General features: G+C 49.3%; 1 protein-coding gene across 3 annotated transcripts in view; it reads right to left on the bottom strand.

Annotated features, from left to right (window-relative positions):
- The window catches only part of WIPI2 (WD repeat domain, phosphoinositide interacting 2), a 35,638-nt gene that overhangs the window by 2,581 nt on the left and 9,357 nt on the right, over window positions 1-23,700 (bottom strand). For 2 of the 3 annotated variants that reach the window (XM_032394252.1, XM_032394251.1), the window contains exons 3-9: window positions 10,497-10,666; window positions 8,726-8,822; window positions 8,205-8,302; window positions 7,684-7,776; window positions 4,507-4,577; window positions 1,981-2,088; window positions 912-1,076 (exon numbers count right to left, since the gene is read on the bottom strand). In XM_032394252.1, the coding sequence (XP_032250143.1) occupies window positions 912-1,076; window positions 1,981-2,088; window positions 4,507-4,577; window positions 7,684-7,776; window positions 8,205-8,302; window positions 8,726-8,822; window positions 10,497-10,666 (802 nt within the window). Of the gene's footprint in view, window positions 1-911; window positions 1,077-1,980; window positions 2,089-4,506; window positions 4,578-7,683; window positions 7,777-8,204; window positions 8,303-8,725; window positions 8,823-10,496; window positions 10,667-12,307; window positions 12,369-23,700 lie in introns of those variants that run through there. The other variant, XM_032394253.1, reaches the window with a different exon arrangement.

The following is a 23,700-nucleotide window of genomic DNA, read 5'->3' as shown; positions in this document are numbered from 1 at the left end:
GAGAACCGTGTGAGCGAACACTGAGGCCCCCAGGAGAACCGTGTGAGTGAACACTGAGGCCCCCAGGAGAACCGTGTGAGTGAACACTGAGGCCCCCAGTAGAACCGTGTGAGTAAAATCAGTTTCACGGCTTCTCTAGTTACTAAGGGTGGGTATTTTCATAAGCTTTTTCACCTGAGTTATTAGCTACACAAAAAGGATGTAAAATAACATTTATAAGATTCATGGAATCAGGGCGCCTGGGTGGCTCAGTCGTTAACCGTCTGCCTTCGACTCAAGTCATGATCCCAGGGTCCTCGGGATCGAGCCCTGCATCGGGCTCCCTGCTCCACGGGAAGCCTGCTTCTCCCTCTCCCACTCCCCCTGCTTGTGTTCCCTCTCTCGCTGTGTCTCTCTCTGTCAAATAAATAAATAAAATCTTAAAAAAAAAAAAAAAAAGATTCATGGAATCACAGGATTTTCAAGACCATATTTTCCTGCCCGGCAGGAATCCAATGGGGCTCCCGAAGCGCCACGCGCGTTCTCAGGCTACTCCGGAGCGGCACGGACAGCCTCCGACTACGTTAACCAGCCGGTTCCGTAGGCCCTGAAGGGTTAACTACTGGCCACCTCCTACAGTTTTGACTTAATGGTGTTTTTTCATTACCGTTACAAACATCCCAACCAACGGAGGAAGACTTTTTGGATCAGAACACGGCAGACGAGTCATTCGAGGCTAGTGATGGTGAAGAGGCCCTTGGGGGTTCCCTCCACATCCACTTTGACCAAGTCAAAGGCCCAGGTTTGTGGGTTGTTTCTGGACCAGGAGAAACCTAGCCGGGCCCCAGTGCCACCGTCTCCGGGGGTTTGCGACCAGGTTCCCGACTGGACGGACACCAGCAAATGGGAGAGGCAACCCCGTCCGTACTCACGTGGCCAGCGAGCAGATGTTCTTGTGGCCGCAGAAAGGCAGGCGGACCGTGGCAAACGCTCTGCCCTGGTTGAACATTTCTGTTACTTGGGAGGGCAAGTAGCTGGTGGAAGCCATGAGTACCTTCCCGAAGTACCCGGTCCAGGTGGTGGGCTCCTCCTGAGGTCTAGGAGGAGGAACCATCATCAGACGGTGGGCTCTTCACCAGAACGACCAGGTCCCACTTCAGGAGCAAGTATCAGCCCTGAAACTCGAAGAGGACTTCCCCGTACCTCAGGAAAAAGGGGTGCAGAGAACGACAACGTCTCGGGAGCCTGGGAGCACTACGGGTGTGTCTTCCGGGAACGGTCAGAGGAGGCCCGTCAGGTTGCAGAGCCCAGAATAGCCGTGCTCTCCCGAGCGGCCACATTAGACTGTGGCAGATGATCAGGACCCCGCCCCCCGACTTTGCAGCAAATGTGAGGACATACAGAGCTAAATTCGTGACCACCCCCCACCCCAGATCTCTTTAATACGAAGTCTCCAAAAACCTTATAAGCAAAATCTCAAATTATTTTCCCAGAGCCCATTTTTGCTGTTGTTCATCTTGCATATATTTTAAGTCATCTTAAATGTTCCTCTGAATAAGACAGCATACAAACAGTATTCATCCTAGTGGGTCCTGTTAAAATTTAAGGAAAGAACCAGCCCTTCACCATGCACATCCCTCAGAGTAACACGTAATTTCAATCAACTGCCCTAAAAACGGAACCCGCCTGTGGGCAGCTTGGAGCCAGCCCCCACCCCAAGGGGGCATCTACCCTTAAGTGCTTCTGTGGGTCAAGGCGCTGCTAAGAGGTGCACGGGTATACGGACCCCAGGACGTCCATCTTCACCCTCCCGGCTTCCTCTTTCCGGGAAGGCCATTTCCCTGCCGAGCCCGGGTCTGGTGACACCTTACTCTAGAGCCAGCTCCAGGGTCTTTATTGGCAAAAATGACTAACGGCAGGACTGGGTCTGTGTGGTGTTCCCATCCAGTCAGTGGAGAAGGGCCTTGTGTTTTTTAAAACAATTGTGTCTTTGCAACTCACTTTTCTTTCACAGTCTCGAGTTTGAAGATGTGCACAGTCTCAGTGTTGCTGGATGCGGAGAGGAACATGCTGTCCATGCTGAAGGCCAAGGAGCAGATGCTCACGCACCTGCGGGCGAGCGGAAGGGGGCTGGAGTTACGTGGTCGCCCACAAACCCTGGTGCTGGTGATTAGCAACCTTTCTCCAGGGACTTTAAAATGTCAGAGAAGAAAAGTTCCCAGAACAGGCAGATTTGGGTCTACTGGTATCTTTCTTATTCCTCTCCAGACATCTTTTCTTTTCTTTCTCTCTTTTAAGATTTTATTTATTTGAGAGTGAGAGCACGAGAAGGGGGGAGGGGCAGAGGGAGAGGGAGAAGCAGGCTCCCCGCTGAGCAGGGAGCCCAACACAGGGCGCGATCCCAGGACCCCGAGATCACAACCCGAGCTGAAGGCAGACGCTCAACTAACTGAGCCACCCAGGCGCCCCTCCAGACAGCTTTCCAAAAATTTTTCTAAAGAAAGGGAAATGTTTTAAAGGTAATACCAAGTTAAGAGCAATTCTTTAATATTTTCTTAGCCAATTTTCTTTGAAATTCCAAATAACAAAGGAAATCAGAGCTTCATTACACCATTTTTAGCTGAATTAGGCTGGATTTACAGCACCAAGGTTAGTAAAAGAAAATCCAATAATTAAGTTACAGCAATTCTTAACGTGCAAGGAAACTGACAACCTTGGTAATGTTTAAGAATAAAGCAAAATTTTCAACATGCTAAGATTCTACAGTTGATCTTAAAAGTCACTGTAAAAATCCCAAAGCCTCCAATAAATGTGCATTTCCTCACAGCCCTACAAGGACAAGGCACGTCTCGCCCTGAGGGCTCGTACAAAGCTCTGGTGATCAGTCAGGGAGGCTTCCTGCTCTGCCGGCGCTCACAGGGAGGCGGGGTGCGCACGGTGAAGGCGCCGCAAGCCAAGGCATGCGGGCAGTAAAGGGGCCGAGCTGGAGGAGCGCGGGGGCGGGGGGGGGTTCCACGACAGGGTCGGGGGGCCTTCCCGAGGCACAGACACTCGACACAGACGTCAGGGGCTCAGGAGTCGGCCCGGGCCCGGGCGCTGACGCCAGCACAGGAGACCCCGTGGACACAGCACTCCTCGGCGGAACCACTGTTCCGTGTGGCAGGAGTTGGGAGCGACAGGGAGACAGAGCTGAGAAAGCAGAGTGCGGGAGGCCGGGCTCCGAGCCCAGGGCTGAGGGGTCTGGAGTTAGCCCCACCAGCGTGAGGTGGGCCCTGGAGGCTCCACACGGGGTCTGCTGACTTGCGGACACCCTCAAAGGGCAACCGGGGCCACGGTCTGAAGAACGGACCAAAGGGGCCAAGAGCAGAGACCAAGGCACACGAGAGGTCAGACGGTGGCGATCCAACCCGGGCGGGCAGGGGCGCCGGGGAGATGGGGGTGGGTGGGACTGGCCCGGGGCAGCGACGCCCCTCCCTAACTGGAAGGGAGAAGGGCCAGTGCCGAGCCCCTCTGACCCAGGGACCCGGTCGGTGACAGCGGCAGCGTCTACCAATAAGGCACGTGAGCGACGATGGGCACATTCTGGCTGGTCGCTCAGAAAGCACCTGGGCTACACACACAGGCGAGGAGCAGCAGCAGCCAGACAACACGGGGCAGGGGCCTGTGGGACTGCACAGGGTGGGATGAACGAGGCTCCAGGGCAGAAGTGAGATAACGAGAGGAGGAAGCGGAGCAGGAACAAAAGATGACAAATCTAGAATGGCGTGGTGTAAGGAAAACCAAAGGAAAAAGGGAAAGAAACACAGGAGGCAGTGATGGGGAGGGGCCGGGGCACAGGAGCTAGGACCCTAAAGCCCGCATGTGCCGTCTGTGGGAAGGACCCCGCGGACGAGAGGGAGCGGTGACACAGTGCGAGGTCCCCAGAGGAGGGGGCAGTTCTGGAACACCTCCTGGCCCAGCGCCCGCCCTGAGGTGGGTACTCTCAGTTGGCCCCCTGGAATGGGGACCAGACCTCCGGAGCCAGTCCTGCGGCAGAGGATCCAGGCCTAAGCAGGATGGACGTTCCTTTGTCCGGAGCTGGCGTCAAGGAAGGGAGGTGTGCAGACGGACCGGGAAGTAAGTGGTGACAGGGTGGAGGGGAGCTGGGGGCAGGTTTTCAGGGCAGAGAAGCAGGACAGGAGCATGCTGGCCAGGTCAGGAAGTCACTGGCCTGCCACCTCGGACCAGGCGGAGGAAGCCACGCGGCCCCACAGGCCACTTCTTCCTGATTCCCGGGCTGCCCGGCCATCGCCCTCCGTTCAGGTGGGATCACAGACAAAGGAAAACCAGTTCGCTTTATAAAAACGTTCCTTTACCCCTCAGGAGGACTCCAAAGCCTCCCCTCACCACCCAGGTGGGTTGAAAGCACTTATGCATTTAAATGGGGTTCCCAGGGCCGCTCTAAGTCTCCACTTGTTGATCCAGAGAAAACAGAACTGAAGTCCAAATGTTAGCTCCAGATCAATTCCGAAAACTTACATATCTTACCTCTTAACTCCTCTCCGGAACTCAAAGAGTTTTTGTCCCTCTGGAATGGAGAATACCCTAATCACGGTCCCCTGTGACAGGTGGAAAAAGAAAGAAAAAAGACTGTAGCCGAGGAAACCCAGCCTGTGTCTCCTCCTCAGACTCTGAAGGAAACAAGAGAGGGAAACACATGTTCCCGGCTCCCACCCCCGACTGCGTATTTCCTCTGTTCTGTAGATACAGCCCCCACCAGGACTCAGTGCTTCTCCCAAACACCAACAGCCTTGACGTCACACGTACAACAGCTCTAGTTATTTCTAAGTCCCGTGACGTTTCACCTCACACACACCATCTGCTCGTCGGGAGGCACCACCTAACTCAGCTGAGGTCTGAGAGGTCTGCGGCCCCCCCACATCCTTCCTTGTACTTCAGGCTGAGTTACTGATCAGGGGGGCTTCCGGGACCGGGCAGAGGAGTCTATGAGTGAGCAGATGAGCTGCTGCCCTTCCCGGCACAGAGGTGAGGCACTCTGGAGATGCCAGAGTCCCTGCTGCGCCCCCCAGTCCTGCCTCCCCCAAAGTAACAGGGCCTTTGTGGCTGGAGAGACAGGACTTGGGACATCTGGGAGAGTAAGAGAGAACAGCCAAGAAAGTGAACACAAATGGGACTTTCAACATCGAAATGTTAAAAGAATACTAGCAAGCTACGGTAATAAAATAGCACAACAAGAAAGAGACTCCTAGAACAAAATGGAAAACCTGAAAACAGGCAGTATTTCAAATTCGCGGGGCAGGAACACGTAACCTGACATATTTTGGAAGGTTCAAACTGTTTAGTGTAAAAACTGTTAATAATATCAGACATACACTATAAACAACCTAATTATAGAACACCAGAAACTTTCTTTAAAATGTTATTTAAAAGGGACGCTAGGGTGGCTAAGTTCTTAAGTGTTCAACTCTTGATTTCGGCTCAGGTCATGATCTCAGGGTCGTGGGACGGAGTCCCGAGTCAGGCTCCATGCTCAGCAGGAGGACCACCCCCCGCCCCGCCCCTCACCTGCGTGCGGGCACACACTCTCTCTTTCGCTCTCTAAAATAAATCTTTAAAATAAAATGTTTTTTAAAGACAATGATTCTCTCTGGATAAACGGATACCAAATGAGTTTCTAATTCTTGAGAACCAGAAGGATAAAACAGCACAGTCACATACCAAAATAACCACAGTGAAGATTTGATCCTTTGTAGTCTCAACTTTCTGATTTAGAGACTTTTTTTACTGGCTTATCTAGTGCATAACATTAATTAGCAAGGGCTGCTGGTCCCAACCTGTTGCGCTCCCCGAAAGCAGCACTAAGCACATAGCTAGGCCCGGCCCCAGCACCCAGCAGGATGGGGGAGGCCACGGGGGGTTAAAAGCAAATCAAGAGATTGCTCTTCCTAGCCCAGAAAAAAAAATCCTTCTATTCCTAATGGCCTTGAGATTCCACAAAGTGCTTTAGAGAGCTTCCAGGACCTAATGCAAACTACAGAGCTGAGACTATTAACCAAGGCGTATCAGGATCTCACGGCCACTTTGGTAGAAACGGACAAGGCGGAAGCGTCATCAGCCAGCGGCATTTAGAAGCAAAGTCAGGCTCGGAGTCCGAGCCTCGGTCGCTGCCCAACTTGGTGACTGAGCAAATCATTTAATGTCTCTAAGGCCCTGATATGAAATGAGAAAGTGTTGGGCGCCTGGGTGGCTCAGTTGGTTAAGCGACTGCCTTCGGCTCAGGTCATGATCCTGGAGTCCCTGGATCGAGTCCCGCATCGGGCTCCCTGCTCGGCAGGGAGCCTGCTTCTCCCTCTGACCCTCCCCCCTCTCATGTGCTCTCTCTCTCTCTCATTCTGTCTCAAATAAATAAATAAAATCTTTAAAAAAAAAAAAAAAGAAATGAGAAAGTGTTGACCTTGCTGAGGGGAAGGAATGGGGTCGTGAATACAAAGGATCTGTATTCCCGAGGACTAAGTGATCACAGACAGCAGCACCGTTCTTACAGAAACTCGGACGACAGGCAAGCACAGAGACCCACACCGGAAAGCTGGAGTGAGGGGACTTTTCTCAGATCTTGTTTGGTTGGCTGGGCCAAGGGGAGAGGCAACCAGAGGGAGGCTACTGTAGGTGTTTTTTTAGTGAGAAAGCATCAAAGCAAAACTAGGCAACTGAAAAGCCGGTACTGGTGTCTGGCGGGGAGGAACAAGCCAGAACAAATGAGATTGTCAAGAGCGAGGCCAGAGGGCGGGGATTATCGAGATGAGAAGAGCAGCAAAGGAACAAGATGTAGCAGCCACACCAGGAAGAGAGCGAGGACCCTTTGCTGTCATGGAAGCTGGAGGGAAGGCCAAAGTCACTCTGTCCTATGTGGAGAGAACTTTAAAAAGACCACATCCTTTTAACCCAGAAAGTCTGCCCATTGGACTCTCTCTTTCTTTTGTTGGGGGGAGGGGTAGGGGGAGAGAGAGGATCTTAAGCAGGCTCCTTGCCCAGTATGGAGCCCGACATGGAGCTTGATCTCACGACCGAGATCATGACTTGAGCCGAAATCAGAGTCAGATGTTTAACCAACTGAGCCGAGGCACCCACTCACTGGAATCTCTTAAGTGAATAAGGATGCAGAAAAAAGAGATTTTTATGTAAGAATTATCTATATTCAAAATGTTATTATATTCCAAATATTATTATATTATTGCAATCTAATTAGGAACAATATAAACGTCCCCAAAGGGCAACGGTCAAGTAAACCACGACTGAACACTGTACGGCCATTAGAAGTGTTTTTTAACTTTGAGAAATCTATTATCATGCACAGTGAAAGGGAATGGTAAATTACACGTATGGTATGATCACAATTTTGTTAAGTAACAGAAAAAGAAGGAAGGGAAACACACGGAAATGTGTTCACGCCGCCCTGGCCGGAAGTACGTCCGCAGCACGGCACCGCTAGTGCGTCCCCGAGCAGCACACGGCCGGGGCTGCCGCTGACACACGCACGCCTCCTCTGCACGACTCTGCGCCCGCCCCGAACCCGGCGCTCTGGCGGGGAGCTACGTGTGCTTCTCCGGGGGCCGGTGGGCACAAACCCGCTTGGTGCCCGGGCTGTGCGAGCGGAAGCGCGCCGAAGCCCCGAGCCAGTTTCCTACCAGGCCACCGCAGACGCACCTTCTCCGAGGCAGTGGCGAGCTTGGTTCCGCTCGAGTCAAACGCCAGCGCGGCCAAAGGACTGTCGTGCGCCGGGATCATGTTCGCAGCTCTCTGGAAGGCAAAACCAATGTGATGTGGCCGCCACGCGGCGAGACCACACCCCACGCCGCCCCTGGTCATCAGGCTGAAGTGCCAAGTGGCTGTGACTAAAACCCCATCCCAGTCAATACGAGAACCACATGCGCCGGAATTACTGGGGGAGGGGCCCGAGGAAATGCTGCTCGGAACCTTCCAGAAAGCCAAGCCCTGGATCCATGAAGTCTCTAGAGCTCTCTCCATTCCTCCAAGCAGCCACACTGCCGGGAGCTCTGCGCCGTGGCAGCACGGGCAGAAATCTGCAGGCAGAGGTCGCCCAGACCTGCTCTGCCAGTAAGAAGGTGGCAGTGAAACCTGCCTCGCCGAGCCAAGGCAAGGCGGACGCCAGTGGCGCCATGTGCTGGTTGCAGAGAGCGGGGACCCCGGAGCAGAAGCAGCCTCACCAAGTTCATGGTGTCGAAGACCTGCACCTCTCCGATGGTGGCGCTGCCTGGGTATGCCAGGTAGCCGTTGTCGTTGTGTATGGACAGCGCACACAGGCCTGTGGTAACACAAGGAGGCAAACACGGAGAGTCGGGTCCAGACGGGCTCCCGTTTAGTTGCTACACCCAAGTGAGCATCTGCCCAACAGAGACTGGACTAAGCGAAGGGGCTCAGACACGGCCTTGGGAGCTGCTGTGCTGGTCCGTCTCAAGTGCCACACCCCCAAACCACCTCCTCAGGGAACAGGAGGTTATAAAAACAGGCTGAAGGCCGTGGTGGGAACTGATCAGCAGCCTCAGAACTGGAAGCTGACGAAACCAATGATTATGTGATCACTAGACCAGCAGCAGAAGGAAGGTAGCTTGCTTGGTTTAAGATCAATACTTTCAAAAGCTATCCCGGTGGAACCTACAAGGAGAAAATAGCTAATCTTTAAAACGTAGAATCAGAAAAGTGGATGTTTTTCCCACAGTGAGCTTACCTGCAGGGTTGGGAGGGGTCTCCCTGATCGTGTGCAGGACTTTCATGTCCCGAATGTTGTGTATATAGAGAGACTCCTCCAGGCATACTATTAGCCGCTAGGAAAGAGAGAAGAAATAGAAAACCAAACATCAAGAGCCAATACGATCCTTGCTCCCATCTTTACTTAATCGACTCCTGGCCGAAGACGCCCCTGGTTCCTTCCAGAACACCAGGGAGACTGGACACGCGTGGCCCCGTGGACGCTGGCCGTGACCAGGCCGCTTTCCTGCAGCACCATGTGCCTCATCTACCCACCCAGTAGTGTCCACACCAGCTGCGTCTGCCCCCACAACCACTCCTGCCAACTGTACCAGGCCCTCCAACCACGCGATTGAGTGCACGACTGTGGAAACTGGTCAACTATAGCTAAGAAAGGTACGGTTTGTGTTTTCAGTTTCTTTGTTCACCCTCCCCTCATGAAAATCAGAGCAAGTGCCTTGGACGCGTCTGGTAAAGGTCAGTTGCTTTCAAAAACCCATGTTGAACGAAGCATCGCAAGATGAAAATAAAAGCCTAGGGGTTTCTGAAGTCTCAAAACTCACGCTGTGCTCGCGTTACTTGCAGGTGTCTAAGTTCGCACCCCACTTTAAAGAGGAACGTACTCGTAGCTGATGCACCAAGGGGATGGTTCATGCAGGAAAGACAACTTGGCGTGCGTGCAGCGCCACGTTAGTTGGTGCGTGAATGTACACGTGTATGTTTTACGTTTAAAGAATGTTCAACATGTTATGCCTTATAACTTCCCATTGTAACCATGTCCTTCAGTTCACAGAGCAATCCCAGCAGGCCTCCACCGCAACCATCTACCCAGCCAGCTCACCGCGGACCACCGCCCACCCCACCCCCGCCCCACCGTGGTGACGTGCGTCTCACATCCACCAACTTCATTAGCTTTCCCCGTGTGGAACATGCGCTTGCCACAGAAAAGCTGAAGGATCTTCGGGGCGCTGTTACATTTTGTGGGGAAGCGGAAGCCATGAGGTGCTCTCATGAAATAAACTCAAGTGCTAGCCACCAAGTTCGTACTCTGCGCCAGACATTCTTGTGAGTTTGGGGAAGATAAAAAAGAGGAGTAAGTCTTTCATCTTAAAAGTAAAGTTTAGGGGCGCCTGGGGGGCTCAGTCGTTAGGCGTCTGCCTTCGGCTCAGGTCATGATCCCAGGGTCCTGGGATCGAGCCCCACATCGGGCTCCCTGCCCCGCGGGAAGCCTGCTTCTCCCTCTCCCACTCCCCCTGCTTGTGTTCCCTCTCTCGCAGTGTCTCTCTGTCAAATAAATAAATAAGATCTTAAAAAAAAAAAAAAAAGATAGATCTTATTAAAAAAGAAAGTAAAGTTTAAAAGAGAAATAAGAAGAAAACAGGAAAATGATGCCAGCAGACTTTTTCAAAGTAACACCTATAAAAGCGAGAGAAGGTGAACAAGCCATGACACAGCTCTATGGATGAGCATACGGTATACAGAGAAATGCTACGGCTCGTGTCTCGATGGATGAGGAAAACAGCCTGGCGGAGAGCAAGGGACGGCGTGCTTTGAGCAAACTGTTGAGAAAACAGAGTTGAGTCGGGGAGGCGGTGTGAGGTGAGCAGTGCCGGGGCCAAGGGCTGGGGGACCAGGACTGTCAGCTTTCCTAGACCACTTCAGGAAACTGCGATGGCAGTGACAGCCAAGGGCCACACTGAGCAGTGAGACATGGACAGAGCACCTGGCAGTCTGGGTCAAGTGTCACTCACCTGCCTGTTCAGCTTCACGGCCAGGATGGTATTCGAGTAGCTGTAGTTGCAGATCTCGGTTCCTTTCTTAAAGTGGCAAACTTTGAGCTTCCTGGGAGCTTTGAGGCTGACGATCGCCACTAAGCTGCTTGAAAACAATCTTTCCACAATGCACACATCTTCAGTATCAGCTGAAAGAAAAAACATATGTATGTATTCACGTCAACAGGTGCAATCCGCTCACACACACAAATGCATTTCAAGTAAACACACACGTCTAGCAGAGCACCACGGGCTTACACAGTGGTTGCCTGGTGATGGGACCGGGCTGTGGGGACGGTCCCAGAACACGGCAGTGTGGAAGTCAGCTTGTGGGCAGACAGACTGGGGCTACACTCACCGCTTACGAGCCGCGGACAGACTGCTCACCGCGTCTCCCTGCTCCCCCTCCTCATTCCTCTCTCACATCATCCTGCTCACTGGGTGGCTCCTTATACACACACCCTGTAATGTGAGCTCCATGAGGAATGAGGCCTCATTTCCCTGCCGGCACCTGAGGTCCTGGCCCTTTCCTGACAAAGCACAGGCCCCAGGTAATCTCTACATGACTTGATCTTTCCATGTCTTGTCTTCCTCATACGTAAAATGGGGATCACAGCTTCTCTCCGTTACTGTTAGGAGGGGTTGCAGATACTGGCCCCTAGCCAGCACTCTACACCCGTTACCTCCCTGCTCCCCAAGTGGGGACACCCCTATTCATAGGATGGCGAGTTAAAAACGAGTGCACAGAGCATCCTGCACAGAAATAACAGATAGAACAGACCCTCCATAGAGTTACCTCACACCCACCCCACCTCCAGTAAATGCCACATGTCCCCAGTCTTTATTTTTGCCCTTGTTTTAGTAGTAAATACCTGGTAAGTTCAGATCTAGAAGCAAAGAAAAGACTGGATTGTAGAAAAATCATCACAGAGGCAACAATCCACGTTACTTCCGCACGCGGCCTGTCTCTGCCATCGCAAGTACGCACACACCCGTTCCTCAACCCAACAGTGACCTGAGGCCGCACCCAATCTCCCGGGACCGGAGCGGGGCACACAGAACACAGACGACCAGACAGGTCCAGCCCAGGGGACCTGGAAGTTCTGACTATCTGAAGCCTCAGCAATGTGTCCACTGTAAATCAGATGCCCTAACGTGAAAACTCACACAAAAGATACAAAGTTACTCAAAAGGATTCCTTTCCGTTAGCTCTGCTGCTGGATTTAAATGGTGTAACAAAGACACGCTTAAGTTAGGTTAGAAACCCAACTACTAGAGAAAATGAAAGAACAAGCTCCAAGGGACCTTTTATTAAGACAAAACTATTTCTAGGGGCGCCTGCGTGGCTCAGCCGGTTGAGCGCCCGACTCTTGGTTTCGGCTCACGTCATGATCTCAGGGTCCTGGGATCAAGGCCCGCACTGGGCTCCGCGCTCAGTGAGGAGTCGGCTTGAGGTTCTCCCTCTCCCTCTGCCCCTCCCCCCGCTTGCTCTCTCTCTAAAATAAATAAATCTTTAAAAAAGAGAGAGAGAAACTATTTCTAGGAAAATGCCTGGTATCAGTCGTTTCCATATAGATGTGATGGACTGATGTGCTCAGCACGACGAGGTGCTCGCACGCTGGGTGGTAGCCAGAGTCATGTATGTACAAAGTGACCTAATACGTGCCTGTGGGGAAAAACTACAGGATTTTGCTGTTACTTAGAATGGAATAGGCAGTGAAATCAAGGGTCTGATTCACAGTCACTTTCACACAAAACACAAGTTCCCCTTCCCTCAGCAGCAGGCTAACCTTGACGCAAACAGAGCAGGTGTCTGCAGCTCCCAGCCTGGCAGCATCTCAGAAAGCGGCCAGTCCCTTCTAGGACCTGACTCTCAGCTGCAGGGCCGAATCACGGGAGGTCCTGCTGCCACACTCAGGCAGGACGTGTGCTCCTTCTTTACTGATGAGCAGGTCTCTAGCCTTCGCAATGCCGTCTGGCACACGGCAGAGCTCAATCGCCAGGGTGACCAAACTCAGATGAGCCCGATCCGAAGCCAGAAAGTTGATCGTGTGCAGTGAGAATGTCCTTCAGGGCCCAATACTTGCTTTCTCTGACTAGCGGCCCCCGGAAACTGGCGGGGATACCACATTACGACCAGAAGCTGCTGGGAGGGCTCCTGGTCGCCACACTTGGCTGGGCGAGGTGGCTGGCTGTTTAGGCCCAGGGGCCGAGGGCACTTCCTCCATCCCTGTCCCAGGTCTCCCTCTTCAGGATTTAATGACTGTTTGGGATGCTCTTAATCAATCACTTTCTCTGCTTCTCATTCTGGCAGTTATCACATTACCACTGGGCAATCAGTGGTGTCCCTGGCCAAGGCAGGCTGAACCCCAGGTCTGGCACCGCCTGGCTCCAGAGTAGCTGGTTATCAGTTTGTCGAATGATTGAAAATAGACCTAGGATTAGATTCTGGGTTACTTCCCAAACTTTTCAAAATACGATTAAACAAAACACAATAATCTCTTGACTAAGGTCCCATCTAAAAAGTGGGCTAATGCTACCCACGATATTTGTGTCAGTGGTGAAGGAGTACCACGCTCTCGGGTGGTAAAGTCCAACTGTGCTCGTTCTAGCATGAGCACTGGGCAAGCGCCGCAGTGCCACGGTCCTCAGCACGTCGGGGGTGTGACGGGGACCGAGAGAGGCAGGCCCCTCGTGGGAATCAGACTGCAGTCCTGACTCTCCTGTTCACTAGCTTCAAGACCCGGTACCCATTTCCTCAGTGGTGAAACAAGAGCTGGAGCCTCAGCGTTATTCACGGTGGGACTGGGAGACAGTGAAGAGAGGCTGGCCTATGGGACACTGATTTCTTATAAAGTAAGTAAATATTTAAATTCACTGCCCTCTAAGTTAAATCAGCGGTGAAAACAACTTATTCCCAAATACAGTCGATCCCTCATTATTCAGATTCTCTATCTGTAAATTTGCCTGGTTGCTGAAGTGTATTTGTAAGCCCCCAAACTAGTACTTGTGGGGCTTCTACAGTCTTCCGTGGACACTCACAAAGCAGTAAAAAAATGTTGAGGTGCTGGACGGATACGTGCCCAGCTGAAGCCGGACAGGGCGGTCCACTCTGCTTTCTTGTTCTCAGCTCATCCTGTGAACAACTGTCCTTGCATGGTCTATTCTGTGCTTTCGGTCAGCGAGCTCACAGTTAACACGGCCCCCAGCCACAGCGCCGTCTGCTGCTCCCAAGGGCAAGAACGCTGCGATGTGCCTCCCGGAGAATCACGTGCATCAGATGAGCTTTGTTTAGCATGAGTTACAGCGTTGTTGCCATGAGTTCGTTGTTAATAAATCAACAATATGTATTCAAATAAGATGCCTTTAAATAGAAACACATAAAACAAGCTCATGTATTCATCACTTGATGAAAACACCGTTGACCAGAGGCTCACAGGAACCCTGGGAGCAACTCTTCAGTATTCGCTAGTTCAGAGTTCACGGCAACTTGACAGAACGGGACTGCCAGGAACAATGAGAACTGACTGTCTTTTTCTTCAAAGAATGGATTCGTACTCCTCTGTCGGACACAACCTCACTGACTTCCTTCAGCCACCGGACACAGACAATTAGGTGCTGCCCACGAGCTCCAGGCACGAGGAGGGAGCGGTGAATAAGAGCACGGCGCTGAGGCCAGGGACAGAACCAGGCCCAGGGCCCCGGGTGGCACCGAAACAGCTCAAGGTCCGGCAGAGGAGGAGGAAAGCCAGCAACGGAGACTGAGCGAGGGAGGACAGCCAGGCCCCTGTGACCCCGAAGCCGACGGAAGACGGTGTGGTAAAGAACAGCAACTTGTGCCCAGAGCGGCCGCGTCGTGGCGCGGGCACCGAAGCTACAGACGCGGATGTTAGCGGGTGACCCTGACAGATCTTGATGGAGAGGTGGAGGCAGAAGGAGCTGTGAAAGACGGGGAGAAAGTGGAGAACAACCCTGGCAGCCGGCAGAAGCCGCGTTACGAAGAGGCGAAGAAGCGCGGGGAGGGCCGGCAGCCCTTGCGCTGCTCACACGTACCGTGTGCACGGTTAGGCGGGTGTCTGTTTTCACACACACGAGCTAGCACACGTTAATGGAGCGACTGAAGACAGGACAGGTTATGAAGGAATGAACTACACAGAAACTGGAAGGTGGACCGCAACTTAATACAGGTCACACATCACACTCGATGGCCAACAACTGAAAGCTTTCTCCTCTAAGATCAGGAACAAGACACTTTTATCCACCACAGCGTTGGAAGTGCTGGTCACAGCCACGGGAAAGAAAAAGAAGCAAAAGGAGGCAAGAATATCCAATGGGGAAAAGAATCTCTTCAACAAATGGTGCTGGGAGACCTGGACAGCCACATGCAGAAGAATGAGACCGGGCCACTTTCTCACACCACACACAAAATAGATCCCAAATGGATCGAAGGCTGAAACCATAAAACTCCTCAGAGAAAACCTCTTTGACCTCAACCTTGGCAACATTTTTCTACATGTGTCTCCTCAGGGAAGGGATGGCACCGAGATAAAAAGCTGCTGAACAGTGAGGGACACCAACAAAAGAGAAAGACAACCTACAGAACAGGAGAAGGTGTGTGCGAATGCTGTATCTGATAATGGGTTAGTATCCAAAATATATAAAAAAACTTATTTGGCTCAACCAAATAATCTGATTTAAAACTGGGTAAAGGACCTGAATAAACATATTCTCAAAGAAGACATGCAGATGGCCAACAGACAAATAAGACGCTCAACGTCACGAATCATTAGTGAAATGCAAATTAAAACCACAATGAGATACCGCCTCACACGAGTCAGAATGGCTATCCTCAAAAAGAAATAACAAATGTTGGCGAGGATGTGGGGAAAAGGGAGCCCTGGTGCACTGCTGGTGGGAATGTAAATTGGTGCAGCCACTGTAGAAAATAGCATGGAAGCTCCTCAAAAAATTAAAAATGGAAACACCATATGATCCAGGAATTCTACCACTGGGTATTTACCCAAAGAAAATGAAACACTATGTCGAGAAGATGTATGCATCCCTACATTTACTGCAGCATTATTTACAACAGCCAAGATCTGGAAGCAACCCAAGTGTCCACCGACGAGTGAATCGATAAAGAAGACGTGGTACACACATACACAGGAATAGTATTCAGCCATGGAAAAAGAGTGAGCTCTTGCCATCTGCAACAACAGGGATGCACCTAGAGGGTATTCTACCAGAGATGAATACCATATGGTTTCCCTTACATGTGGAACCTAAAACCAAAAAAAAACCACCCCAGAAACAGACTCATAAATACAGAGAACAAAGTGGTGGCTGACAGAGGGAAGGGAGCTGGAAGGACGGGCAAGAATGGGTGGCGGGGAGTAGGAGAAGCTCTCGTTATGGAGTAAGTCACAGCGCAGGGAATAGTGGGTGGTGGCGCAGTTGCGCTGGACGGCGACAGATGGTGGCTGCACTTGGGGTGAGCACAGCATGCCATGAGAGTTGTGGAATCACTACGTTGTACACCTGAAACTAACGGAATGTTGTGTGTCAACCATCGTTCAGTTAAAGAAAAAAAAGGTAGGTAGGTAGATAGATAAAAAGATAGATAGATACAAACCATTGTCCATCCTGCCACACGAGTGGCAGTTTCTTCCCTAGTGTGGAGAGAAAAATCTGTCCCGGTTTTCCAGTAGACTGCCTGATGTAATCTCCCTGGGATCTGAAAAGAGCTCAATCAACCTCGTGCAGAGCAATGCCAGTCATGGGATTCTAACAAAAATGGTCCTCATGCCTCTCCATGTGACCAAGTGTTTTCTAGAAGGCCTTAAAACGGGGGAGGGGGCACATCCACATTGGAAAGGAAGAAGTAAAACTATCACTCTTTACCGATCACATGATACTATAAGACGTAAAACCCTAAAGACTCCAACAAAAAACTATCAGAACTTACAAATGAATTCAGTAATCACAAATGACAAAATTAACATATAGAAATCAGTTGTGTTTCTACACACTAATAATGAGCTATCAGAAAAAGAAATTAAGAAAATAATCCCGTTTACAATTGCATTAAGAGAATATCAAAATACCTAGGAATAAATTTAACCAAGGTGGTGAAAGACATGTACTCTGAAAATTGTAAGACACAATGACAGAAACTGGAAAAGACACAAATAAATGGAAAGATATTCCATGTTCACAGACTGGAAGAATTAATATTGTTAAAATGCTCATACTACCCAACGCAATCTAGAGATTCAACACAATCCCTATCAAAATACCAAAGGCATTTTCACAGAATTAGAAAAAAGAATCCTAAAATTTGTATGGAACCACAAAAGATTCCAAACAGCCAAAGCAATCTTCAGAAAGAACAACTAGGCTGGAATTATGCTCTCTGATTTCAAACTACACTATGAAACTACAGGAACCAAAACAGTATGGTCCTGGCGCAAAACAGACACAGAGACCAACAGAACAGAGAGCCCAGAAGAAACCTCACACACACATGGTCAGCCGATCTACGTCAAAGGAGGCAAGAATATACAATGGGGAAAAGACGGTCCTTCAAAACATGGTGCTGGGAAAACTGGACCACTTTCTCACACCATACACAAAAAAATTAAAAATGGACTAAAGACCTAAATGTGAGACCTGAAGCCATGAAACTCCCAGAAGACACCACAGGCAGTAGCTCTTTGACATTGGTTTTAGCAACATTTTTCTGGACCAGTCTCCTCAAGCAAGGGAAACAAAAGTCAAAATAAACAAATGGGATTATATGAAACTAAAATGCTTTTGCACAGCAAAGGAAACCATCAGCAAAATGAAAAGGCTACCTACTAAATGGGAGAAGGTATTTGCAGATCATATATTAGATAACAGGTTAATATGCAAAATATATTTAAAAAAAAACTTATACAACTCAACACCAAAAAACCAAATACCCCAATTAAAAAATGGGCGGGGGACTAGGATAGACATTTTTCCAAAGACATACAGATGGCCAACAGGAAGATGAAAAGACGCTCAACATTACTAATCATCACAATATGACAAGTGTTGGCAAGGGTGTGGAAAAAAGGGAACCTTCGTACACTGCTGGTGGGAATGTAAATCAGTGCATCCACTATGGAAAGTAGGGAGGTTCCTGAAAAAATAATAGAACTACCAGGGGCACCTTAGTGGCTCAGTCGGTTAAGCATCTGACTCGATTTTGGCTAGGTCATGATCTCAGGGTCAGGGGATCGAGCCCCTAGTCCGCTCGTGCTCAGCGGGAGCCTTGAGATTCTTTCTCTCCCTCTCCCTCTGTCCCCCCTGCTATCTGTAAATAAATAAATAAAATCTTAAAAAACCCACAATGAGTTATCACTAAAAAAACATCAAAATGGCTAAAATTAAAAAGATTAGTAACACCAAACATTGATGAGGATGCAGGGCCAGGCTCTCATACAGCACTGGTGGGAATACAAAACGGGATAGCCTCTTAGAGGAGAATCTAGACGTTTCTCATAAGACAGAACACACTTTGCACTCCTAGATATTTACTTAAGATAAATGAAAACACGTTCACAGAAAGATTTGTACAAGAATGTTCATAACAACTATACTCATGACAGCTAAAAATGGAAAAAGTGCAGATGTTCATCAATAGAAGGATGGACAAACTCATGTATTTATATAGTGGGCAACTGAGACATGCAAGAATGTGGGCAAACCTCAGAAACACTACGCTGAGTGAAAGAAATCTTACCCGAAGAGCACATGCTGCATTTACATGATGTTCTATTACAGGCAAAACTAATCTATAGCAGGAAATACCCAGAACCCTCCTTGCCTCTTAGAAGGTGAACGGGAGTGGGGCGCCTGGGTGGCTCAGTTGTTAAGGTCTGCCTTCGGCTCAGGTCATGATCCCGGGGTCCTGGGATCGAGCCCCGCATTGGGCTCCCTGCTCTGTGGGAAGCCTGCTTCTCCCTCTCCCACTGCCCCCCTGCTTGTGTTCCCTCTCTCACTGTGTCTCTGTCAAATAAAATCTTTAAAAAAAAAAATTAAAAAAAAAAAAAAAAAAAAAAGAAGGTGAACGGGAGCTGGAATTGATTGGGGGGGGGGTAGGAGGGAACTTTCTGGGGTGATGGTAAACCCTGATAGGAGATGCAGGAGTTGTCAAAACACAGAACGTCTACTCAAGATTTATACTCCATTGTATGTCAGTATCACCTCAAAATAAACAAACGCACCCTGAACTCTCGTGAGTAACCTCTATGGCGCAGTATTCAAGGACGTATGTACCGATGCCAGCACGCCCCGGGACACGCACACAAAGGACGGGTCGGCGGACGGACGACGTGTGACAGGATGACTACAGTAAAGGGTTAACAGCAGACCCTAAGGTGGACATATGGGTGCACTGCAAAGTGCTTTCAACTTCTCTGTGTTTGAAAATGTCCATTAACAAAATGGTGGGAAGAGGACAGGATGTGTTATTCATCTGCTTAAATCCAAGTGTAGAAAAAGTGAACAACTAGTGGGTTGGGGTGTTGGCTTATTTTTTTCTACCAACTACAAATTTGAAAAATTTTTTGAAATTTTAATAGAGAAAAAAATGCAGATGTGATTTTAGAATTTTTTTAAATGGGGGGATGTGGGAGGCCATAAAGCCATTTTTAACTGCAAATACTCACAAAAGAGAACAGTATAATGAACCTCCTATATCCATCACTTTGAACAAATTTATCTTTCTGCCATTTAGCTTCAACTATGTTTTTTTTTTTTTTTGAAGTTTCGAAAAGAGGCTATTATCTTTTTTTTTTAAGATTTTATGTATTTATTTGACAGAGACACAGCGAGAGAGGGAACACAAGCAGGGGGAGTGGGAGAGGGAGACGCAGACTTCCCGCTGAGCAGGGAGCCCGATGCGGGGCTCGATCCCAGGACTCTGGGATCATGACCTGAGCTGAAGGCAGACGCTTAACGACTGAGCCACCCAGGCACCCCGAGGCTATTATCTTGACATTTCATCCCTAAATACTTCGGTAGGCCCCTCTAAATAACTAAGGACATGGGAAAACCATCTTTTCCAGCCTATGAATACAAATGAAAGATCTCATAACATCAAAATAAATTCCGGGTGGATTGAGTATTTAATGTAAAATACGATACCAAAGAACTGAAGACGTCATTGGAGAATGTTTTACACACCCCTGAAATAGGAAACGCCCTTCTGCTGCTCCAAAAAGCATGGAAGCCTTGGAAGAGCAGACAAATACATCTGAATAGACAAAAACTCAAGACTTCAACCCAGCAAAAAGACCATAAACAAGGTCAAAAAGCAAACAATCCAGGAGAAATATTTGCAACTCACAACAAATGGCTAATTTGCTTTAAATCAAATTTATTATTTATTTTATTATCAGACAAATAGTCCAATAGAAAAGGAGGCAAAGGAACAGTTAAAAAACAAGCAGTTAAAAAAAAAAAAAAGCAAATGACCACATGAAAAAAAGAGTTCCATTTCAGGTATGATTTAAGAAATGTAAAGGCAAATAAATGTACTTTTTATCTCAGACTCATAGTATTAAATGTTTGCTAACGCCTAGTGTTGTAGTACATGAGAATACAGGCACTCAGACCCTGTTAATAAGAACCTTTTTAAGGGCAACTTGGCAGTATCTATCCATTTACACGTTTTCCTGTTGATTCCGTCTCCCCAGCTCCAGGAGTCTATACAAGGGGGCCAAAGGAAGATCTCACCCAGCAATTCCACTCCGACAGGCGTCTCTCTCCTCAAGAGACATGAAAACACACGTCCACACAAATGCTCACAGCAGCACCATTTACAACAGCCCCAAAGTAGAAACGACCCGAGTGTCCCTCAACAAAACGTGGTGTGTCCGAGGAAGGGGATATTACTGAGCAATAAAAGAAATGAAGTGCTGAGACATGCTCCCACGTGGATGAACCTTGAGAACACTCGAAGCAAAGAAGCCAGCCGCATCTGATTCCATTTATCTGAGCCGCCCAGAGCGGCCGACGCGCAGGGGCAGAAAGCAGATGGGGGCTGCGAGGGAGGTGGCCGGTGGCTACTGAGGGACTCAGGGTTTCTTTTGGGGATAAACAGGTCTTCAAATTAGATTATGGTATGTTGTACAACTTAGGAAATATACTAAAACCCGCTGACTTGTACACTTTAAACCAGTGATTTTTACAGCATATAAATTACATCTCGAGAAAGCTGCTGAACCGCACAGACTGTCGCAGAACTGGAATTCTGGCCAATGTGTTAAGATATGAGGTAAGAAGTGTAGGGCAGCAGGGGCGGAGGGTGGACGTGGGTTGTCGGGCGGAGCCTCCTGGCAGGGGCAGACGGAGGGGGGGTCTTCTTGGAGACTCCGGCGCCCCGAGGCCTAGAACCCTCCCGCGGGCTTCGGGGTCTCTGAAACCACCACAAGTCTCATCAGACGTCCAAAGGAGCCAGGAACCAGGAAAAGGCCAAGGCCCTCGTGTAAAGGGCAGATGAATCGGGTGACCCTGCAGCTAACCTGTTTCTGTCACCACTTGGGAAGCGGTTAACAACACACGAGGACCGGCTGCAGAGCGCCTTTCTGTCCAGCACCAAGTGCCTCCACCATTTCAGGAGCACACCTTCATAACGCGACCTATCTCCGCGCTATCGGGGGTTTAGGCCTGTTAATTTTCTACTGCAGGATTTCAAGGAGCTCTTTAACATTCTTACACGACACCTCACTCCCAAGAGCACCCCTGCATTATGCGCGGTCACTTCCCACTAAACCCAGGCACACCCAGCGTGGCCCTCCCACGAAACTAGGGTGCACGAGGCATCAGGCCAGTAACCCAAGGGCCCCGCCACCCAATGAAAGCAGGAGAAAGAAGGCTAAACGTCTGTGATTATTCAAGGTGGCCTGTCACGGAGGCTCGGGCCCCGCTAAACACTCACTCGACCCACCCCTGAGGAAGTCTGAACATAAACCTCAGTGACCTCAAGTGTCACTCAAAGCTTGGCCTTCAAGGCCCATTCTAGGAGGCCCGGCCACAGTTTCCGACAAATGTTCTTCCCAGAGATTACCTATCCAAGACTTTATTTAAGAAACGAATTACTTGATTTAAAAAAGAATGCTGTTTTGCTTCTGCGGGTGCTGCTCAGAGCTGACGAGGACAAACTTCTAGAGCGCTGAGGGAAGAAACCAGGAAGTAAGAGACAGGACACACATCCAAGGAGGCGCGTCTGCCGGCTGCCCGCAGCTCTACAGAGGCAAGAGCCCGATCTTCCTCACGACGGATTCAGGCAGAGAAAGGCCACTGGATTTCTCCCCCCAAGGTCCAAAACCACGTAGCTCACGGAAATGAAGAGTCCAACCAGGGCTGTCTGTCAAATCAGAACAATCTCAAAAGCACCATTTCCCAGACCTTCAGATGCAGATGACAGCCTGCAGGGTCAACGACGGCGGGTTTTCAGGTGGAAGGTGCTCTAGGTCTGTGGACACGCTGCTGTTGACAAAGCAGGCGCCGGTCCCCTTTGCGCAGGTAAGAACAGTCTGCTCTGCTCGGTTTCGGAACTGAACGCTTCCTGAGCTATGTTTTCCTAGCTCAGACACTTAGAAATGCAAACATAAACAATGTAGAATGTGAAAAAGCCAACTTTTCCTCCCAACTTATGGGATATTTTACAAATAACATCTCTACACCCTTTATTTTGTCTAAGGGGGTAGGATTTCATTGCAATAACATTTCAGGGAAGGGAGACCACACGTTTGCACATTATGTATCTCCACACACAAAGGACAGAGAGAGAGAGAGACAGGACAAAAGGGCGCACACACAAAGGCAAAGCATACATGGGAGTTCCTGCAACTTGAGAGATCACAATATAGATGGGAAAAAAATCTTCCACTGTTTTTGGGCGAAGGGTTTTTTTTTGTTTAAATAACCGATAGAAGAACAAGCAGTTGTTCATCTTGTTCTTCCCAAGACCAGTTCTGGCTCATTCTTTCCGTAACAGCAACAGTGACCGAGAGCGAAAGTCTGAGATTGTGACACGCAGCTGAGATTATGAGCTTGCACCAAATCGCGAGGCATCAAATGTATTCTTTGCTTCTATTTGTAGAAAAATTCCAGAAAACCATCTTGATTCGGTAGCTAATGTGTTTCTGAACGGACATTCTTTGATCTACTCAATAAAAGTGTGTGAGAGAGAGGAAAGCTGGACAATGTCCCAGAGCAAAAGAATTTCATCGCTTCCAGTTTAAAGTATTAACCCTCAAAAAGTTCTTTGTCATTTTCATCACCTATTTCTAAGGGTCAAAGTTCACTAAGAAGAGCAAAGAAACCTTCCACCTTACCATGTTGGTCATTAAATACCCGTGCTTTTCACAATATTATCAAGACATCACATTTTGTTCCATCAAAAACCTTTAAAAATCGAGGCACCAAAAATCCATAAATAAAGCTCAAGGGAACAGATTAGTCACTGAACTGATTCCATCTGAGGAAGAGTAAAGACCAGGCTTTGGTATTCTCACACCCCTTCTCAGCACTGGGTCTCCAAATGGGGGTTGGGGGGGGTAATTCTGCAGATTTCAAAGCAGATGACCCTGGTCATAACAGCCACACTTTCATTGCACAATTCAGGAGCTCACTGGGATGTAGAGTTAGTAAACATTTTAGTCATTCATAAAAGCCTGATGGAATCCAGAAATCAGGCTACCCTTCTTTGAAGAAATCCCCTACAGGGAACAATCCTATGTGGGACCATGGGAGTGACCAGTTTGGAGATTTTTCAAAATACTGACAGCCACCTGAGATAAGCAAGCACACGAGTTCACAGCCGTTTTATCACCCAGATCACATCTTCTAGCTACATACTAGAAAAGAAGATTTTGAAAAGAAGATTTAGTAAGCATCAGCAGGCCAAGTCTGAGGACAAAAAAGGAGTAAACTCTAAGGCAACCCACGGGAAGTATGAGTCAGAGACACTGATGAGCTCCCTAGGAAGGGCCTGGGTGCTAGCCTTTGGGGCAGCAACAAACAACAGACTTGTGGGGGAAGTCAGACACTCCACTGATGGAGGTGAGGGGTCACCCAGAGGCCTACTGAAGAGAGGAGGCCGAGGCCTGGGAGGGAGCCTGGAAGGCCTCTGACCTCCCGGCGGACC

Source organism: Phoca vitulina, unplaced genomic scaffold (assembly GCF_004348235.1).
Source record: "Phoca vitulina isolate PV1807 unplaced genomic scaffold, GSC_HSeal_1.0 scaffold79, whole genome shotgun sequence".
In the NCBI taxonomy this organism is placed as follows: Eukaryota; Metazoa; Chordata; class Mammalia; order Carnivora; family Phocidae; genus Phoca; species Phoca vitulina.
Note: the sequence above shows the minus strand (reverse complement) of the source record. Positions and strands in the feature narration are given on the sequence as shown.